The sequence below is a fragment of the Pipistrellus hanaki genome, assembly GCF_964339955.1.
Source record: "Pipistrellus hanaki genome assembly, chromosome: 8".
In the NCBI taxonomy this organism is placed as follows: Eukaryota; Metazoa; Chordata; class Mammalia; order Chiroptera; family Vespertilionidae; genus Pipistrellus; species Pipistrellus hanaki.
The window spans coordinates 49893007-49907891 of record NC_140510.1 but is presented as its reverse complement, the minus strand read 5'-3'; the positions used below and the strand labels follow the sequence as shown (position 1 = coordinate 49907891).

The 14885-nt window shown below is 41.2% G+C and overlaps 1 protein-coding gene across 1 annotated transcript in view; it reads left to right on the top strand.

Moving 5' to 3' along the window:
• Positions 1-14885, top strand: part of PDE11A (phosphodiesterase 11A) — a 256941-nt gene that overhangs the window by 163574 nt on the left and 78482 nt on the right. The window contains exons 11-12 of the mRNA XM_084893080.1: positions 14036-14182; positions 14439-14546. Coding sequence (XP_084749206.1) covers positions 14036-14182; positions 14439-14546 — 255 coding nt within the window. The remainder of the gene's footprint in view (positions 1-14035; positions 14183-14438; positions 14547-14885) is intronic.

The following is a 14885-nucleotide window of genomic DNA, read 5'->3' as shown; positions in this document are numbered from 1 at the left end:
GTATTTATATAGCTATAGATACACATATCCCAATTTCTATTTTGCCTGATTATCCTTTGATGTCTTCACTATGAGAAGATGACTTTGCAGACTCATTAATTCCTAGTTTGGGGAGCTGTGATATTGGATTTGCATTATCTGGCCACATTCCTTTGATGAGCCCCTTCATGAAACATTTATTGATGAGGAAGTTGACTGGAGTGAGGACCACTGTCTGTAGCCAGAGAAAATAAAGCTAACTAGCTTCTCAATATCACAATCACTACCCAGAATGAGAAGAATGATTTTTAATGCAGTGAATCTGACTGAACTATGAATCTAATGTTTGGTGACCTCTGGGAAAGAAATCTTTTTTTAAAAAAAAGGACAATAATCAACAAAAAGAAAAGGGCAGTAAAAGATGAACTCCTTTATCTTCAGCAAAAATAATGGTAGAAGATTACTAAAATATATTGTGTCTGATGGAAAAGTAGTCCACTCTGGCCTCTCCTTGCAATAGCATACTCTGTATTTGACTCAAATAAAATAGCTTTTGGCATTTATCCACATTACTTTTCACCACCTACTTCCAAAGCAGGGGGAAAAAAAACTTCTAGTTCTGACAAAAACCTATTTCAATATTTTATTTTTATTCCCCAGAAAACAGCTCCCAGGGCCAAAGAATAATTGTATCAATATAAATAATCTAACATCAGATGTTTTATATCATAGTCAATGACAAAATAGGAAGTGTAACATTTTTTGTTTTGACAGCCCATGAAATCCATCATCTATTTTCAGAGACCTTTCATTCAGGAAAAGATTTGGATTTTAAGGATTTACAGCTCTATCAGACATATTTGAATGAAAGATTTGTGGCTTTTAAAATCAATATCAGGATTTACTAGTGAAAACCTAGAGTCAGTTGGTGAAATGTTATTATAATCATTTATCCTTTGTGACCTTTAAAAGAATAAAAAAATAACCTCTGTCTCATGCCCATAGTTTATCTCCAGCAACACTAATAAGAGCAAAAATCTTTCTTCCTTCCCCCTGCAGTTCATGACTCTTTAAGAATTACCCACACACTGTCGCCAGGTGGCAGAAGGCACTGCATGATCTCAGCATTTAATAAGACACGAATAGATAAGATAGGAAAGGGCTTTCCTCACCTGGTGTGTCTTTACAAGAAGAATTGGAATGATGAGAAACATGCCTTGATTCATTTTCAGAATATACATTTACAATCTTTCTACTCTATTTCTTAAGTGGGTTAGTATGCTATTCTCATATATGCATCCATAAAATGGCCTCAATCTAAAATTTCCATTTAATTAGATCATTAACATAAAGAAAAGCTGTTCCCTCTCAGTGGTAATTACTATTTTAAGAATATCCTCTCATGGATACATTTTATTATGTTTATAAAGTCGATTTATTAAAAATATTTCTGTGTGCTGAAATTTTCTTAGTATAGAGGTATAAATATGATCATGATGTTAAATGCATCATCTGAAATGTCTCATACACACGCCAGAGCTACAGAATGCTGCTAATTAGAGTCATACCTAAGAAAGAGATTGAACAGAATGCCCAGAGGTTGGTAAATTCTGCCTCACACTGAAAGGGGGACTTGGGAGGGGCAGCAGGTCTGGTAGAGAAAGCTCTGATCCTGGATCAGGAGATTCTGATCCTGGCTCTGACACCAGCAGGTACTCTCACCTTGGGCAAGCTAATCAATCTCTCTTACATTAGACCAGAAGACACCAACCTTCTACCATTTTCAGGCAGTCTGAGTGATACTCAGAGGCTCACCCTTATTCTCCTTTGTTCCCAATGAGCTGAGTGAGGATGAGACAAAGGTCTCTCAGATATCTTCTTCAATATAGGATTCAAGCAAGAGAACTGGCAGAACTACATGATGGGCCATATAGATGTTTTCCATGTGCACGGCTGGAGTGGGGTGTTATACAATCCCTTCCACTCACGTTCCATGGGCCAAAGCAAGTCAGGGCCAAACCCGAAGTCAGTGGGCAGGGAAGTACCACCATCCATGGGCAGGTCAGGGTCATGTAGCAGTGTGAGGGCATGAAAGGGAGTGAAAAATCAGGAATGACAGTACCATTCATTACAGTCACTGAGCAGGAAATCATTCCTTTCAGCTATCCCCATAAAGAAACTCAATACAGAAAAGTACCTGATAAGACAGTGACTGAGTAAGTTGGTCTGGACCCATGGCCCCTGTCCCTCCTGGCTGGTGGATCTTCTGTGATTCAAGAAGGGGGAGATATTTTTTCTCCTCCTGCCTTCCATAGTGTGAAGGTACAGAAAGGAATCTGAAGAAGGTTCGTGCTGATCTACCTATTGCTACACAGTCAAAAAAAAAAAAAAAAAAAGCATGGAACACTCAGACTGGTCCAACTTATCAGCACTCTCCCAGCACAGAGCATCGCTGTCAGACCTCAGGGACATCCTTCTAAGCCACAAGGGCATATTCCTCCTTCTCCTCCTATGTCTCACTCAGCTCTCCCACACACTCTTTTCTTCCCCTCCCCCAAGATCTTAGTCTTTTTCTATTTCTAGCCCGTTGAGGTTTCCGCCTACCTCTGTTCCCTTTTGGTCTTAGACATTTTTAAGCATCCAACCCAGCTTTTCATGCCTTGCTTAGTTTCACTGCTGGGCAGGGGAAGAAGAGGAGTGAAGGAAGGAAAACCCCAAGGTCTGGACACCAAGTGGCCTCTACCTTATTTTCCTTTTCTAATGATCTAGATACTACCTTAAAAAGCACAAGTTGGACAACAGGGGTGGGCATATATGGGGAGGGAGGGGTTTTGGATGGGAATGGGGGGATGAGGACAATTATGTGACACCATAATCAATCAATTTTTTTTAAAAGCACAAGTTATCCCACCCGACCAAGGCACACATAAATTTAGCCTCCCCTGCTCACACATTCTCTCATTTCCAACTTGAATTTTGTGCACAGGCCTACTCAGTGATCCCTTCCTGCTTCTTGGGCATTGAGGTGATAAAACTGACCAACTCCTTCCTCTACTACCTCCTCTCCTGTTTCCCTTTAGATTTTTCATGTCCTCTTAACTTAATCAAGCTCTTCACTAGCAAGTTGGTTAACCTTGCTGGGCCTCGGAGAAGTGTGCATATTCAATAAGAGCCTACCTGCAGGTTGTAGCTGCTCAGAAAATGCTAGTTCTCTACCTTTTTATTTTTCTTGAAAAGTACTGAGTGAACTACTATTTCTTGGCCATCCTAAATCAGGGGAGATTGATTTCCGAGGTACTGCTACACTGTGCCCTCTTATCTGATGCTTGCACAGTTGAAGGCATAGAGTAAGTGCTCAATGGGCAGTTGATGACCCAGTCTCCTTCCCTCACCTCTCAGTTCCTGCATTTCACCTTGTAAGTTCCATGCCCTCAGCATTTGCACATTTAACTCTTGTATGGAGCTAACAATCAATGATCCTAGTGATCTTAGACTATGAGATTTAAACAGAAAATAATGAAAGCAGCAAAGTTCCATTATTTGAAACTTAAGTTTTACTTCTGGTGTCTGTAATCAGCATCTGTCTAAGCTTTGATTCTTCTCTCTCCTTGTCCCAAAGAGAGCTAAAGCAAAGCTATTATAAAAGGCTTTATCAAATTACTTTTCACGTCATTAAATCACTTAACTCTTTACATAGGAGGGACCTCAATTCAGAAACATGTTATCCACAAGTTCCAGAAGCAGCAGAGGAGGACATGGGCAGCAGCTATGGAGCTGCCTGGTGATGCCCCTGTGATGAGGCTGGTGCATCGCACTCCCCTCATGCTGGCTCTGCCATGCTCCCCCTGTCCTGGGGGCCTCTCTCTCAGGAAATAGGTTGAAAGTTCAAACCTCTATTACCTCTGCTGCCTATTGGAAATGGAGCTTTTCTTCAAACCTCAAAATACTTTTACGTTCCTAGCCACCCCTTCCTTCTAAGGAAAGTGTTGTCAGAGAAAGTATCCTTTTACCTCTGTCAGTGGAATCTATTATAGCTAATACCTTCAGAAAGCCTGCCAAGTGGCTGGTCCTCTGGGTGGTTCAAAAATGGAGCAGACACGGTTTCTGTTCTGTCCTGTCCTTAGGGGAGTCCCTGTCTAGTAGGATAAATGAATAGCTACACAGCACTTTGCAAAGTACCTGGCACATAGTAAGTCCTCACTAAGTATTTGTGAGGGAATAACTACACAGTAACTTGAACAAAGAGCAGACTATGGTAAATGTTGTAAAAGAGAAAATAACAGAATATACTTGGGAGAATTCATGCAAGAGACAGCCGGTGGTTAGAGGCCCTGCGTCACTAGGCGATAAGAACAGAGCCTCGCAGACCCAGTTCTGCTGAGCCCTGGGGTGAGACACATTGCTGGGGCTCTGGGAAAGAGACATCTTTCCTGGGCCTTTTCTCACAGCAGAGCTATGCAGTAATTTTCCAAGGGAAGTACAACAACAGGAACACAGGGAGTAGGCTTGTTCAACAAGACATTGGGCTGAAGACAGACTGACTCAACTGCCAGCTCTTCACGAGAGGATCGCTTTCCCTGGCAGAACAGGGAGCCTGTTTTCATATTCGATATGTTCACAGCCACCACCACCACCCCTCCCCCACCCACCCGACAGCCCTCTACCACCCCTCATCCTTTTTTAAAAAAAAACGTTTAGCCTGAGCTTGACGAATCATGCTTCATCCCAATGTATCTTCTGATCCCAGCACTGAATATATTTCTTTCCAAAAGGAATATGGGACAAAATATGGAAAGAGAGCCTTTCCAGATTGCCTTCTCTAAGGAACCAGGAAGAGGAAGGACTAAAATTGCAATAAGGATACTTTTGAAGGGGACCACCATTCTTGAGTCTGCCATCAATTATTTGTTTCGGATTTCTGGAAATGCAGTATTCAATTAGTCTGCAATAATGATAATCATCTGTAATGAGGGGAATTATGTCCCCACAAAATTCCTATGTAGAAACCCAACCCCAGTACCTTAGAATGTGACTGTATTAGAGACGAGGCCTTGAGGGAAGTAATTACGGCTGAATGGGATCATAAGAGCGGGGCCCTGACCGCAAACGACTGTTGATCCTGTAAGAAGAGGAAGGGCACCAGGGATGCCCACACAGAGGAAAGGCCATATGAGGACACAGCTAGCAGGCAGCCTTCTGCAAGCCAAGGAGAGAGGCACAGGCAAAACCAAACACGCCAATATCTTGATCTGTGAGGATCAGAACTGTGAGGAAACAAATTTCTGTAGTTTCAGCCACCCAGTCTGTGATATTTTATTATGGCAGCCTAGCAAATTAATAATACTGCCATAGTATATTGAGGGCCTAGTAGGAGCCTGGCACTGGGCTATGTATTTTATGTCACTTAATGATTTTAATGACAATGATAAATGGTTATTGTCATATTCCTTTTACAGAAGAGGAAATAGATGCCCAGAGCCACAGTTTTGGCAAGTGGCAACACTCAGATTCAAAGGCACATCTGTTTGGCTCCACATATGATGCACTTAGAATACCACCAATCCACATTTATGAAGTTACTAGCTAAGAAATAATTTTCAACTAATAATCGCTGACATTGGAGAAAGTTATTCCTTTCCTTAAGGAACTTGTAAATGATGAGAGACAGACTTACAAAGATAAGTAGGAAAATAAATAAATACTGCATGGACAAGAACACCTGGATTTAATAATGCCGTGGCAGAGCCACAGTGAATCTACCGTAAGCTAAGAGGACATCAAACGGCTGTAAAGATAACACAGGGTAGAAGTTATAAACATAAGGGGCAGGAGGCAGATTCAGCAGTTTTCTAGTTACATGACCTTGAGCACGTTACTTATGTTCTTAACCTCGTTTCCTCATCTGTGCTGGGGGATAGATTGGTTCTGATAATGGAGCATTATCTATTGGAGTATTAAATGAGATCATTAAAGTGCTTTGTATGATGCCTGGTACATCATAGATCTCAGTAATGCACAACAGAGAGAAAAGCATTCTTCTAATGCATAGTCTCCTCAGCACCAACAGGAAGAGCCAATCTGTCTAAGCATGGTCGAGTTCTTAATTGTTTAAATGAAAATTATTAATGTTGTTAAATTTATGAATACACTTAACAATGTTAATTAATAAGGGTAAGTTTTCACTAACTCTTAAATGGGGCTTTCTATAATAAATTAATAATTCTCATTCCAAAATATATTTTTTTCTATCCAGCCTATTCAGCTTAAGTCAAATAGTCAAACATACATGACCAATACAGAGTCAGAGTAAAATTAAAATGTTGGTCAGTGCTGAGGACAATCTGCTAGAAAGGCAAGACAGAAAGGACTAATAAGATATCTGATAGAAGTAAAAAAAAAAAAGCAAATTAAAAATAAATGTGTGTGTGTATGTGTGTGCTCAAGATATTGTGTGCATGGATAATGTGTGAGTGTGGTTTTGGGTACACTTTCATCCATCTGAGAATAAGTCTTGGTATGATTCAAGACAGGGAACTGTGGCTGAGGAATGGGCCATGACCCCTGGCCTCATCTGAGAGATTGCTTCTTCACTGAAGGTGATTGCTTCATTCAGCCCTAAGAATGGAAACATTTGAATAATGCTTCATATGGCATAAACCAATACAAATACTTCCTGTATCTATCAGTAAAAGTATATAAATTCCTATTTATCTTGCTGCGGAGAGAAACCAAGAAAAACTTGGAAAGTTGAGACTATTTTTCTCCAAAACAGGATGAGAAATAGTTTCTTTGGAGGCATGAATATTGAAATATCTCTTCTCACTAGCTCCCTAGAAAGTGATGACTGGGTGGCCAGCCACATTTGTCCACGGTGACAGATTGCACTCCTAACCCCAAAAGATGGGGCTCAGGATGTGGAACCAGTGGAAAGGAACATCGGACAAGGCCCCTGAGGTGAATAAGAAACCCAGACAAAACCACACCCTGGTCAGCGGCTCTGTACCCTCCTATTGACCCCCAGGGTGGCCCATTGTTGCCATTAGCTAATCCTAATCCCAACATGCAGCTTTGCTGCTGCCTGGCTGTGCTCCCCTCGTGGGTGTGGAACTTTGTGGCGGGACTTTGGGACCCATCATATCAGCACACAGGGCAGGGGCAGTCGGACTTTCGCCGAAACCATGAAGAGGGGACATTGAGCTTCAAGTTTCCTTTGATCCTCCAACATTGTGGTTCTCTACGACTTCACAGGCCTCCAGGCTCCATGCCCCTTGCTGCCCGCTGTGCCTTAGGTGTCATGGTTCTGTACCAGTGTGCACTTGTCCCTGTGAATTCTTATCACTGGCAATTTTTTCATAAACCTGTAATTTCACACTACAGAAACAGGGAATATGCTGTTCCTTAGTCTTTAGATCTTTGTTAATCAAGTGCAGGACCAACTCACTGGGGACTGATGTCCTAGCCTCACCTCTTGCTGGTGCAAAAATTCCCTCACCTTCTTTTTCCTATCATAGTTTACTGTCTAGTAGTTGAAACAATGATTAAATTACTGTTTCATTCATTAAGGAATTATTCTCATTTTCTGTTCTGCTTTATGAGCCTTTCTTTCCACCCCATTGCATCAAAGGTATTTCCATTTTAATAGGGAAGATGTCTCTGACCTATATTGATGGATCTCTAATGGTGATGATATTTCAGGCAGGCAGGAACGAGAGCTCACTTGGGATTGTAGATCTTCCCCCAGCCTGACTCACCCATTCAGCCCATGTTGAGATTATGTCTGTTTGCCTTACTTTACCAGGCCCCTTGCCTGGGCCACGGTGGTATCAGAGTCCAGGAGTGCTCTGCCTGAGGTCTGCCTCTGCTCCCTCTGAGGACAAGCTGATTTTGCAGGATGGTCTTGGGAGGATTGAGCTAATTATGTGTTTGCTCTAATCAAAACAAAGCTATTCTATATTCACTTATATAGGGCTTATTCTATAGTCACTTTCGAGTTTGGAGGTTTCCCTAAATGGATTCATATAAGTAAGGACCAAAATATTGTCCCCTCGGATCTAGGCTGCTCATTATGGAAATGGATTCATGGGCTAGTCCATTTGGATCTGAGTCCCAAGCACTGTCTATGGTGCGCCAAGGTTGTTTGTGTGGTATAGGAATGGAGAGCCCTCAGGCACACAGCGGTTCAGAGTCAGGCTCTAGATCCAGCCTCCCCATAGTTCAAATTCACCCCTGCCGATCACAACTGAACAAATTTGAACAAGTTGCCTCCTCTATAACATAGGATTAAAAATATTCCTTACCTCTTAGGGTCCTAGTGAAGACCAAATGGGTTAATAAGTATAGAAAGTGCAAGAACAGTGCCTGCATGTGGTAAGTGCTTAACAGTGCTGGTGAAAAGAAGGACTTTACAGTTTCTTCCTAATCATCACAGCCTGGTCTTCTGTCACCGAGAATCCTAAAGTCCCCCACTTTGTTCAGGGTGAGTGAGTGGGCTGGGTTGGCAACAAGTTCGTTCTCCTATCAATTAGTAGGGCTGGACCACTGCCCACTTCATTGTTTCTTCTCTTTTTTTTTTTTTTTTTTTTTTTGAGCATACAAAATGTAATATTCATGTGTCAACGGATCCAGGATTGCATTTTAACATTTTACAGCCTCTTTGTAAAGCTACCTTTTCAATTTTAGAGGAGGCAGTTTTATGACTCACTTTGATAACCACTTACCTATTAAGGCCCAAACAAAAAAGGAATGGTCAAAGGATACCAGGTACTCCCAGACAGCTAGAGTCCTAATTCTGGAACGTTATTCAAATTAGCTCCCAGACTCATAATTCTGTGTTTTCATTTATCGCTGCAATAAAGTAAATGGTTCTTTTGTCCAAATGTTATTTCCTGGCTATTAATTCAGTAGTTATTTTGGATTGTAGCAGTCCTCTTTGATTTAGGGATATGGTGCCTTATAAATATTTAGAAGTCGAAGACTGACACTTGAAGAAGTTGACTTTGATTTGTTTTGTCAATATCCTATGGCTAGAATAATTATAGGTTTGGAAGATACAATCCCACTGTCTGCTTATCAGAATAGATAGTGGGCGGGTGTGTCTGTAACAAGGAAATCTGGCAACAGAAGGCTTTCCCCGAATCTTTTGCAGCCTAAACTTTCCTCAGAACACATACTACTCTTTATTCTTCATAGTTTTCTCCAGAAACTGCTCTTGAATTTAAGAAAGTGGATGAAAACTGTCCGTATGTCTCAAAATAGCTGAAAATGGTCATTCCTGAAAAGCTTGGGACTTTCTTTGCATCCACAAGTGCCAGTGAGGGTTTACGACAGGGCTCAGGGTGATCTATGGACTGGTATGATTTAACTGTGGATCAATCAACCTATTAGGGAGAAAAAGACAAGGTCAATAAGAGTGGGTCTAGTGAACCAGAGGTCATCTTACATTTTTCAACTTAATGTTCTTATTTCCTTTCCATTAACATTTCATAATGAAAAAATGCCTATATTCTTTAATTTTTAAGATAATTAAGTGAATTTAGTGCCTTTGCAGAATAGAGGATTTATAATGGCAACAGGAAACACACTATTAATAATCCACAGGACAGGGCCACCTGGGAGACGCAAGGCCGTGTCCACTGCTGTTTCTGCTGGGCCTCCTCTGCCAGGCTCTTGGAGGCCAGCCACCTGTGTCTTTGGGGGCTTGGCTTTTACCATCTTGGAACATGGGTTTCCAGTTGCATTTGAGTTTGAATTTGAACAAATTAAAGCAATCACAGATCATTCTAAGTCCATGGCATTCTCTATATGCACAGCCTGAAATGTGTGATGAAGACAGAAAGTCATTCTAGAGCTTTCCTGAGGGTAGGAAATATGGCAGCTGCCTCTAAGTTTATCACAGCCCAAGATGCGAGGTCAGGGTTGACGAGTGACCACACAGGTGCAGAACAAGAGAAAGTTCTACACGTTCAGCCAGGCCCAGGCACAGACAGGCAAAGGGACTACAGACCGAAGGCTGGCTTACCTCTGAGTTCTCTAAGCTCTTATTTAAGACATTCAAGAGAGATAATTTCCATGATTTTTAGGTAAAGATGGTAAACACACTAACATTATTGTGTTCTGTAACCAACCACATTAAAACAACAATAAAAAGATATTTTTAAATTTTTATTTATTTATGTTTTAATCCTCACCCAAGGATATTGATTTTGAGAGAGAGAGAGAGAGAGAGAGAGAGAGAGAGAGAGAGAGAGAGAAGTATCGATGTGAGAGAGCCACATCGATTAATTGCCTCCTGCAAATGCCCTACCAAGGCCCCGGGCTGGGGAGAAGCCTGCAAAACGAGGTATGTGCCCTTGACTGGAATCAAACCCGGGACCCTTTGAAACTCAGGCCACACTCTATCCACTGAGCCAAACCGGCAAAGGCCGGGATATTTTTTAAGGCATAAATTCTCAAAAACAAAGGAATGGACAAGTGTCAAGTAACTTAGCAAAACCAAGAAAAACAACATAAGCTAGCAATGGGAAAAGCTGAGAGGCAAACAGATTTATATCACAGACTCTTGCCCCCAAGTAGCTCTGGAATTGGCTGATTTGGAAGAAGGGATAAAGGTGGGGCTATAAACAGATAAACAGAGAATCTAAGAAGCACTTTGACCTCTAGATTCTTTGTCTCATTCCTCCACACCATAAGACTGGAGGCTCACCCTCCAAAGAGGATATAACAGTGGGCCCTCGAGTTAGGAGGACCCCAGTGCAAAACCTGAGGTGGGAGTGCAGGGGGTGGATGAAGAATTATTGACCAGTGTTGCGGCTCCTCCTCCATGCCCCTTCCCCACCAGCTCCAGCCAGAAGATGCTTCCCTGGGGAGTCTGAATAGCCAAAGAGCAAAGTCCCAAAGATACCAACATTTGGTGGTTTCCCCAAGGAAACAGTTGACCAGATTCCTTTACAGAGAAGCCCCCAGACGCTCTAAAGGAAGCTTTTTGAGCCCTGCTTAAACAGGAGCAGAAAAACAAAGATTACCACTCCGCCAGGGAAAGCCTCTAGTGCCTTTACAGCCTCTGCTCTGCAGATGAGTTGATACAGAAATGTGGTTTAATAGTATACATACAATGGGATATTTATTCAGCCTTATACACAAAAGAATACTGTCACCTGGTACAACTTGGGTGAGCCTTGAACACATTATGCTGAGTGAAAAGTAGGATGAGGATTTGTTCGTTGGATACAGAGTTTCAGTCATACAAGATGGAAAGTTCTAGATATCTATCATGCAAAAATGTGCAGATAATTAACAATACTGTTCTGTACACTTAAAAATTATTAAAAGAATAAATTTATGTTCTGTGTTTTTTACCACAATTAAAACTAAGTGAATGGAGTAAAGTAAGAAATGAAGGGAGAAGAAAATGTCAATTAGAATTATCATTATTATCCTCAGAGAGGCAAGAGAAGATATTGATCCATGAAACAAAATTAGGATACTATTTTAAAAATATTTTTAAAAATTGATTTTGAGAGAGAGAGAGGAAGGGAGAGGGAGAGAGAGAGAAACATCGTTGTGAGAGTGAAATATCAATCGACTGCCTCCTGAACGCCCCCAACTGGAGATTAAACCAAAACTTGGGCAAGTGCTTGACTGGGAATTGGACCAGCAATCCTTTAGTACATAGGACAACACCCAACCAGCTGAGCCACACCAGCCAGGAATAGGATGCTATTTTTAAACAATTAAAAAGAAGTATATGGACACCAAAAGAAGAACCAGGCCAAAGAGGAAATAAAACCAGGCTAAAGATTAAATAAAAGGAATTCCTAAAAAATAAGAAGGGAAAGATTTTTTGGATTCATCAAAGAGAGTATTTTACTTTTTTTTACTGGAATTAAAGGACTTGACTTTCCAGATTAAATGGTTCAAAAGTACCTAGGAATGTTAATGAAAATAAACTCACACTTACACACATTTTCATGACATTTCAGAACTTTGGAAGCCACAAGAGAAAAGCCTACAAAAATGACCCAGGAGAGGGAGTCATTTTCAAAGGATTGGGACTCTGAACAAAAGTAACATCTAAAGCTGGAACAGGAGTGCCTTCTAAGTTCTAATGGAATTATTTCCCACCTAGAGATCTATAGCTAGACAAATTATCAATCAATTGTGACCGTAATATGAAAACAATCAGACACACACATCTTCCTACCTCACACTTTCTCTTGGGAAACTGTTGGAAGATGTCTCACTGTAATGAGGAGAGAAACAAGGAAAAGAGAAAGATGTCGGATATAGAAATAAAAGAGAAATGGAGACGCTCCTGGAAATATGGGGGAGGAACACCCTGGGGCAAATGCCAGGTATCAGGCATAGAAGCCCACCAGGACAGATTGCAGGAACTCTGAGTTCTGAAGGAAGAAGAAAATGTCAAGTAGAATTATCTTACCATCAGAGAGGTAAGAGAAGATATTGTATTCATGAAACAAAATTAAGATGCTATCAGATTTTTTTTTCAGATGAGTCTTAGATAATTGTGGAGAGTTTAGGGGATTGAATTAATGGTAAGTGTATAGAAAACTAAACACAAAATGCTGTCAAGGAAAGAAAAAATAATTATAGTCAATTTAATGACTTAGCTATGACTATCTTTTACATAGCTGTGATAATATAACCCTGAATATTTCTCTAAACAAAGTTATTATATTATTACAGGGTGGTGCAAAAGTAGGTATACAGTTATTAGTATAGAAGAAATACAATAATTAATAATAATACAAGACTGGACTCTGTGTTTTGCTTACTCACAACAGTAAACCTACTTTTGACCCAGGGAATAGATTAAAAATATGGAAGCAGAATGGTGCCTGATAATCTGAAAACACAAAAATTATTCCCTTACCAAGAAGGGCCCAAAAAATATGGTAAACCCATATTTTTAGGAAGAAAGATTTTTCCCCCCACCTTTAAATTTGTGTGGGACAATTGAATGACAGCTGCCTAACATGAGTGTTTTGAAAACAATGAATACAGCTGGCCCTCCATATCCAGGGGTTTCACATCTGAGGGCTAAACCAAGGGCAGATGGAAACTATTGGAACAAAAATGTTATATGGTTGCTGACTTGTAGTTAGGCCTAGGATGGTTTTGGGTTTTGTCTGAACTTCACATGTACAAAGCTTTTTCTTGTCATTCTCTCCTAAGCAACATGACAAGTATTTACATACCATTTGCGTTGTATTAGGTATTGTAAGTCATCTAGACATGCTTTAAAGTATATGGAGGACGTATGTAAGTTATATGCAAATACTATGCCATTTTACATAAGGGACTTGAGCATCCGTGGACTTTGGTATCTATGGGGCTCCTGGGACAAATTCTCCTTAGACACAAAGGGACGACTTTGTATAATCACAATTGTAATTATGTTAACATTATCAAATGGTTTAGAGATAATGAAGCTAAACAATCTTGCAAATTTATTCCTTCAATGAAGCATATGCCTATACTACCCCTGCAAGTATTTGTTTTGTTAAGAAAACACATTCTGCACCGGAGAGGTGCTCTCTGATCCTCTCCATCCTTATATAAACACAATGTGTGTAACAAAGAGCACGTGCACAGCTACAGGACGTAAGGCTACATAAAACAAGGCAGCTCAGTGTATCCCCGTGTCCTTCTCCTGAATGGCAGCAATTAAAATTCACAGCTGCTGGCTGCCCAGATGTTTCTTGCATTTTCTGCTCTGTAATATGCATCAGAATATATTGTATGGCTGTGGTTTCAGCAAACGAGACAGCTTTGTATTCTAAATTCTGCAGATGAGCTCCAGCGTGTATATTTTTTCTTCAGATTAGCTTCCTTTTTTACCCTCCCCCTTTCATTTGCTTGGGGCATTTGCAGTTCAGAAACAAAAGACATTTCCAGCTCAGAGTTTAGCTGCATCAGGGTGTAAGTGCAGGTCAGGCCTGATTTATGTGGCCCGTCAGATAAGCAGGAGAGGAGGGCAAGATGAGGGGCTTGGAAAAGCTGGTGAACTTGCCTTGACTTATGTCTCTTGCTTTCGTAGGCAGCCAACATCCCTTTGGTGTCAGAACTTGCCATCGATGACATACATTTTGATGACTTTTCTCTCGACGTTGATGCCATGATCACGGCTGCCCTTCGGATGTTCATGGAGCTGGGGATGGTTCAGAAATTTAAAATCGACTATGAGGTAAGGCGTTCTGTCCTGGATGAGTCCAGAGGGCACGTGGAACACCATGGCAGCCACTCTGAGCCTCCGGTTTCCCAAATGCAAACTGGGGATGGTACTACTTTCCCCTGCACACTTCATAGGATCACCGAAAAAGTTACATGAGATATTTGTGAAGGGTCTGAATCGAACAAGATGACTCCGAGGCATCGTTTTGATAATGGTCTGCCAGATACACATACAACTGCCTGACACCACCTCTCCCTCCCCGTTTCAGACCCTGTGCCGGTGGCTTTTAACAGTGAGGAAGAATTACCGGATGGTTCTGTACCACAACTGGAGACACGCCTTCAACGTGTGCCAGCTGATGTTTGCGATGTTGACCGTAAGTGTGTTCAGTGACGGTGAAAGTCATTTGTCATTTGTGTGGGCCTCCAGGCCTTCTCCTTCACGTTTCCGTGTCTGTGACACATTGCCGTGTGATTTATTTTCCGTGGAGTTCAACTGCCTGCTTATGGGAGGGCATGTTTCACGACAGTGTCTGAGCTCTTACACCATGGCACCACTGACGTTTGAAGCAGGCGTAGTCTTGGAATGATTACATGAGGCTCTTCAATGTTTTATCTTAGGAATCTGGTTCTTTTTACAAAAGAAATGCTTGGATTTACCAAGTAATCTTTTTGCAAAGGACACGAGGATGAGTAACTGAACAAAGAGATTACTA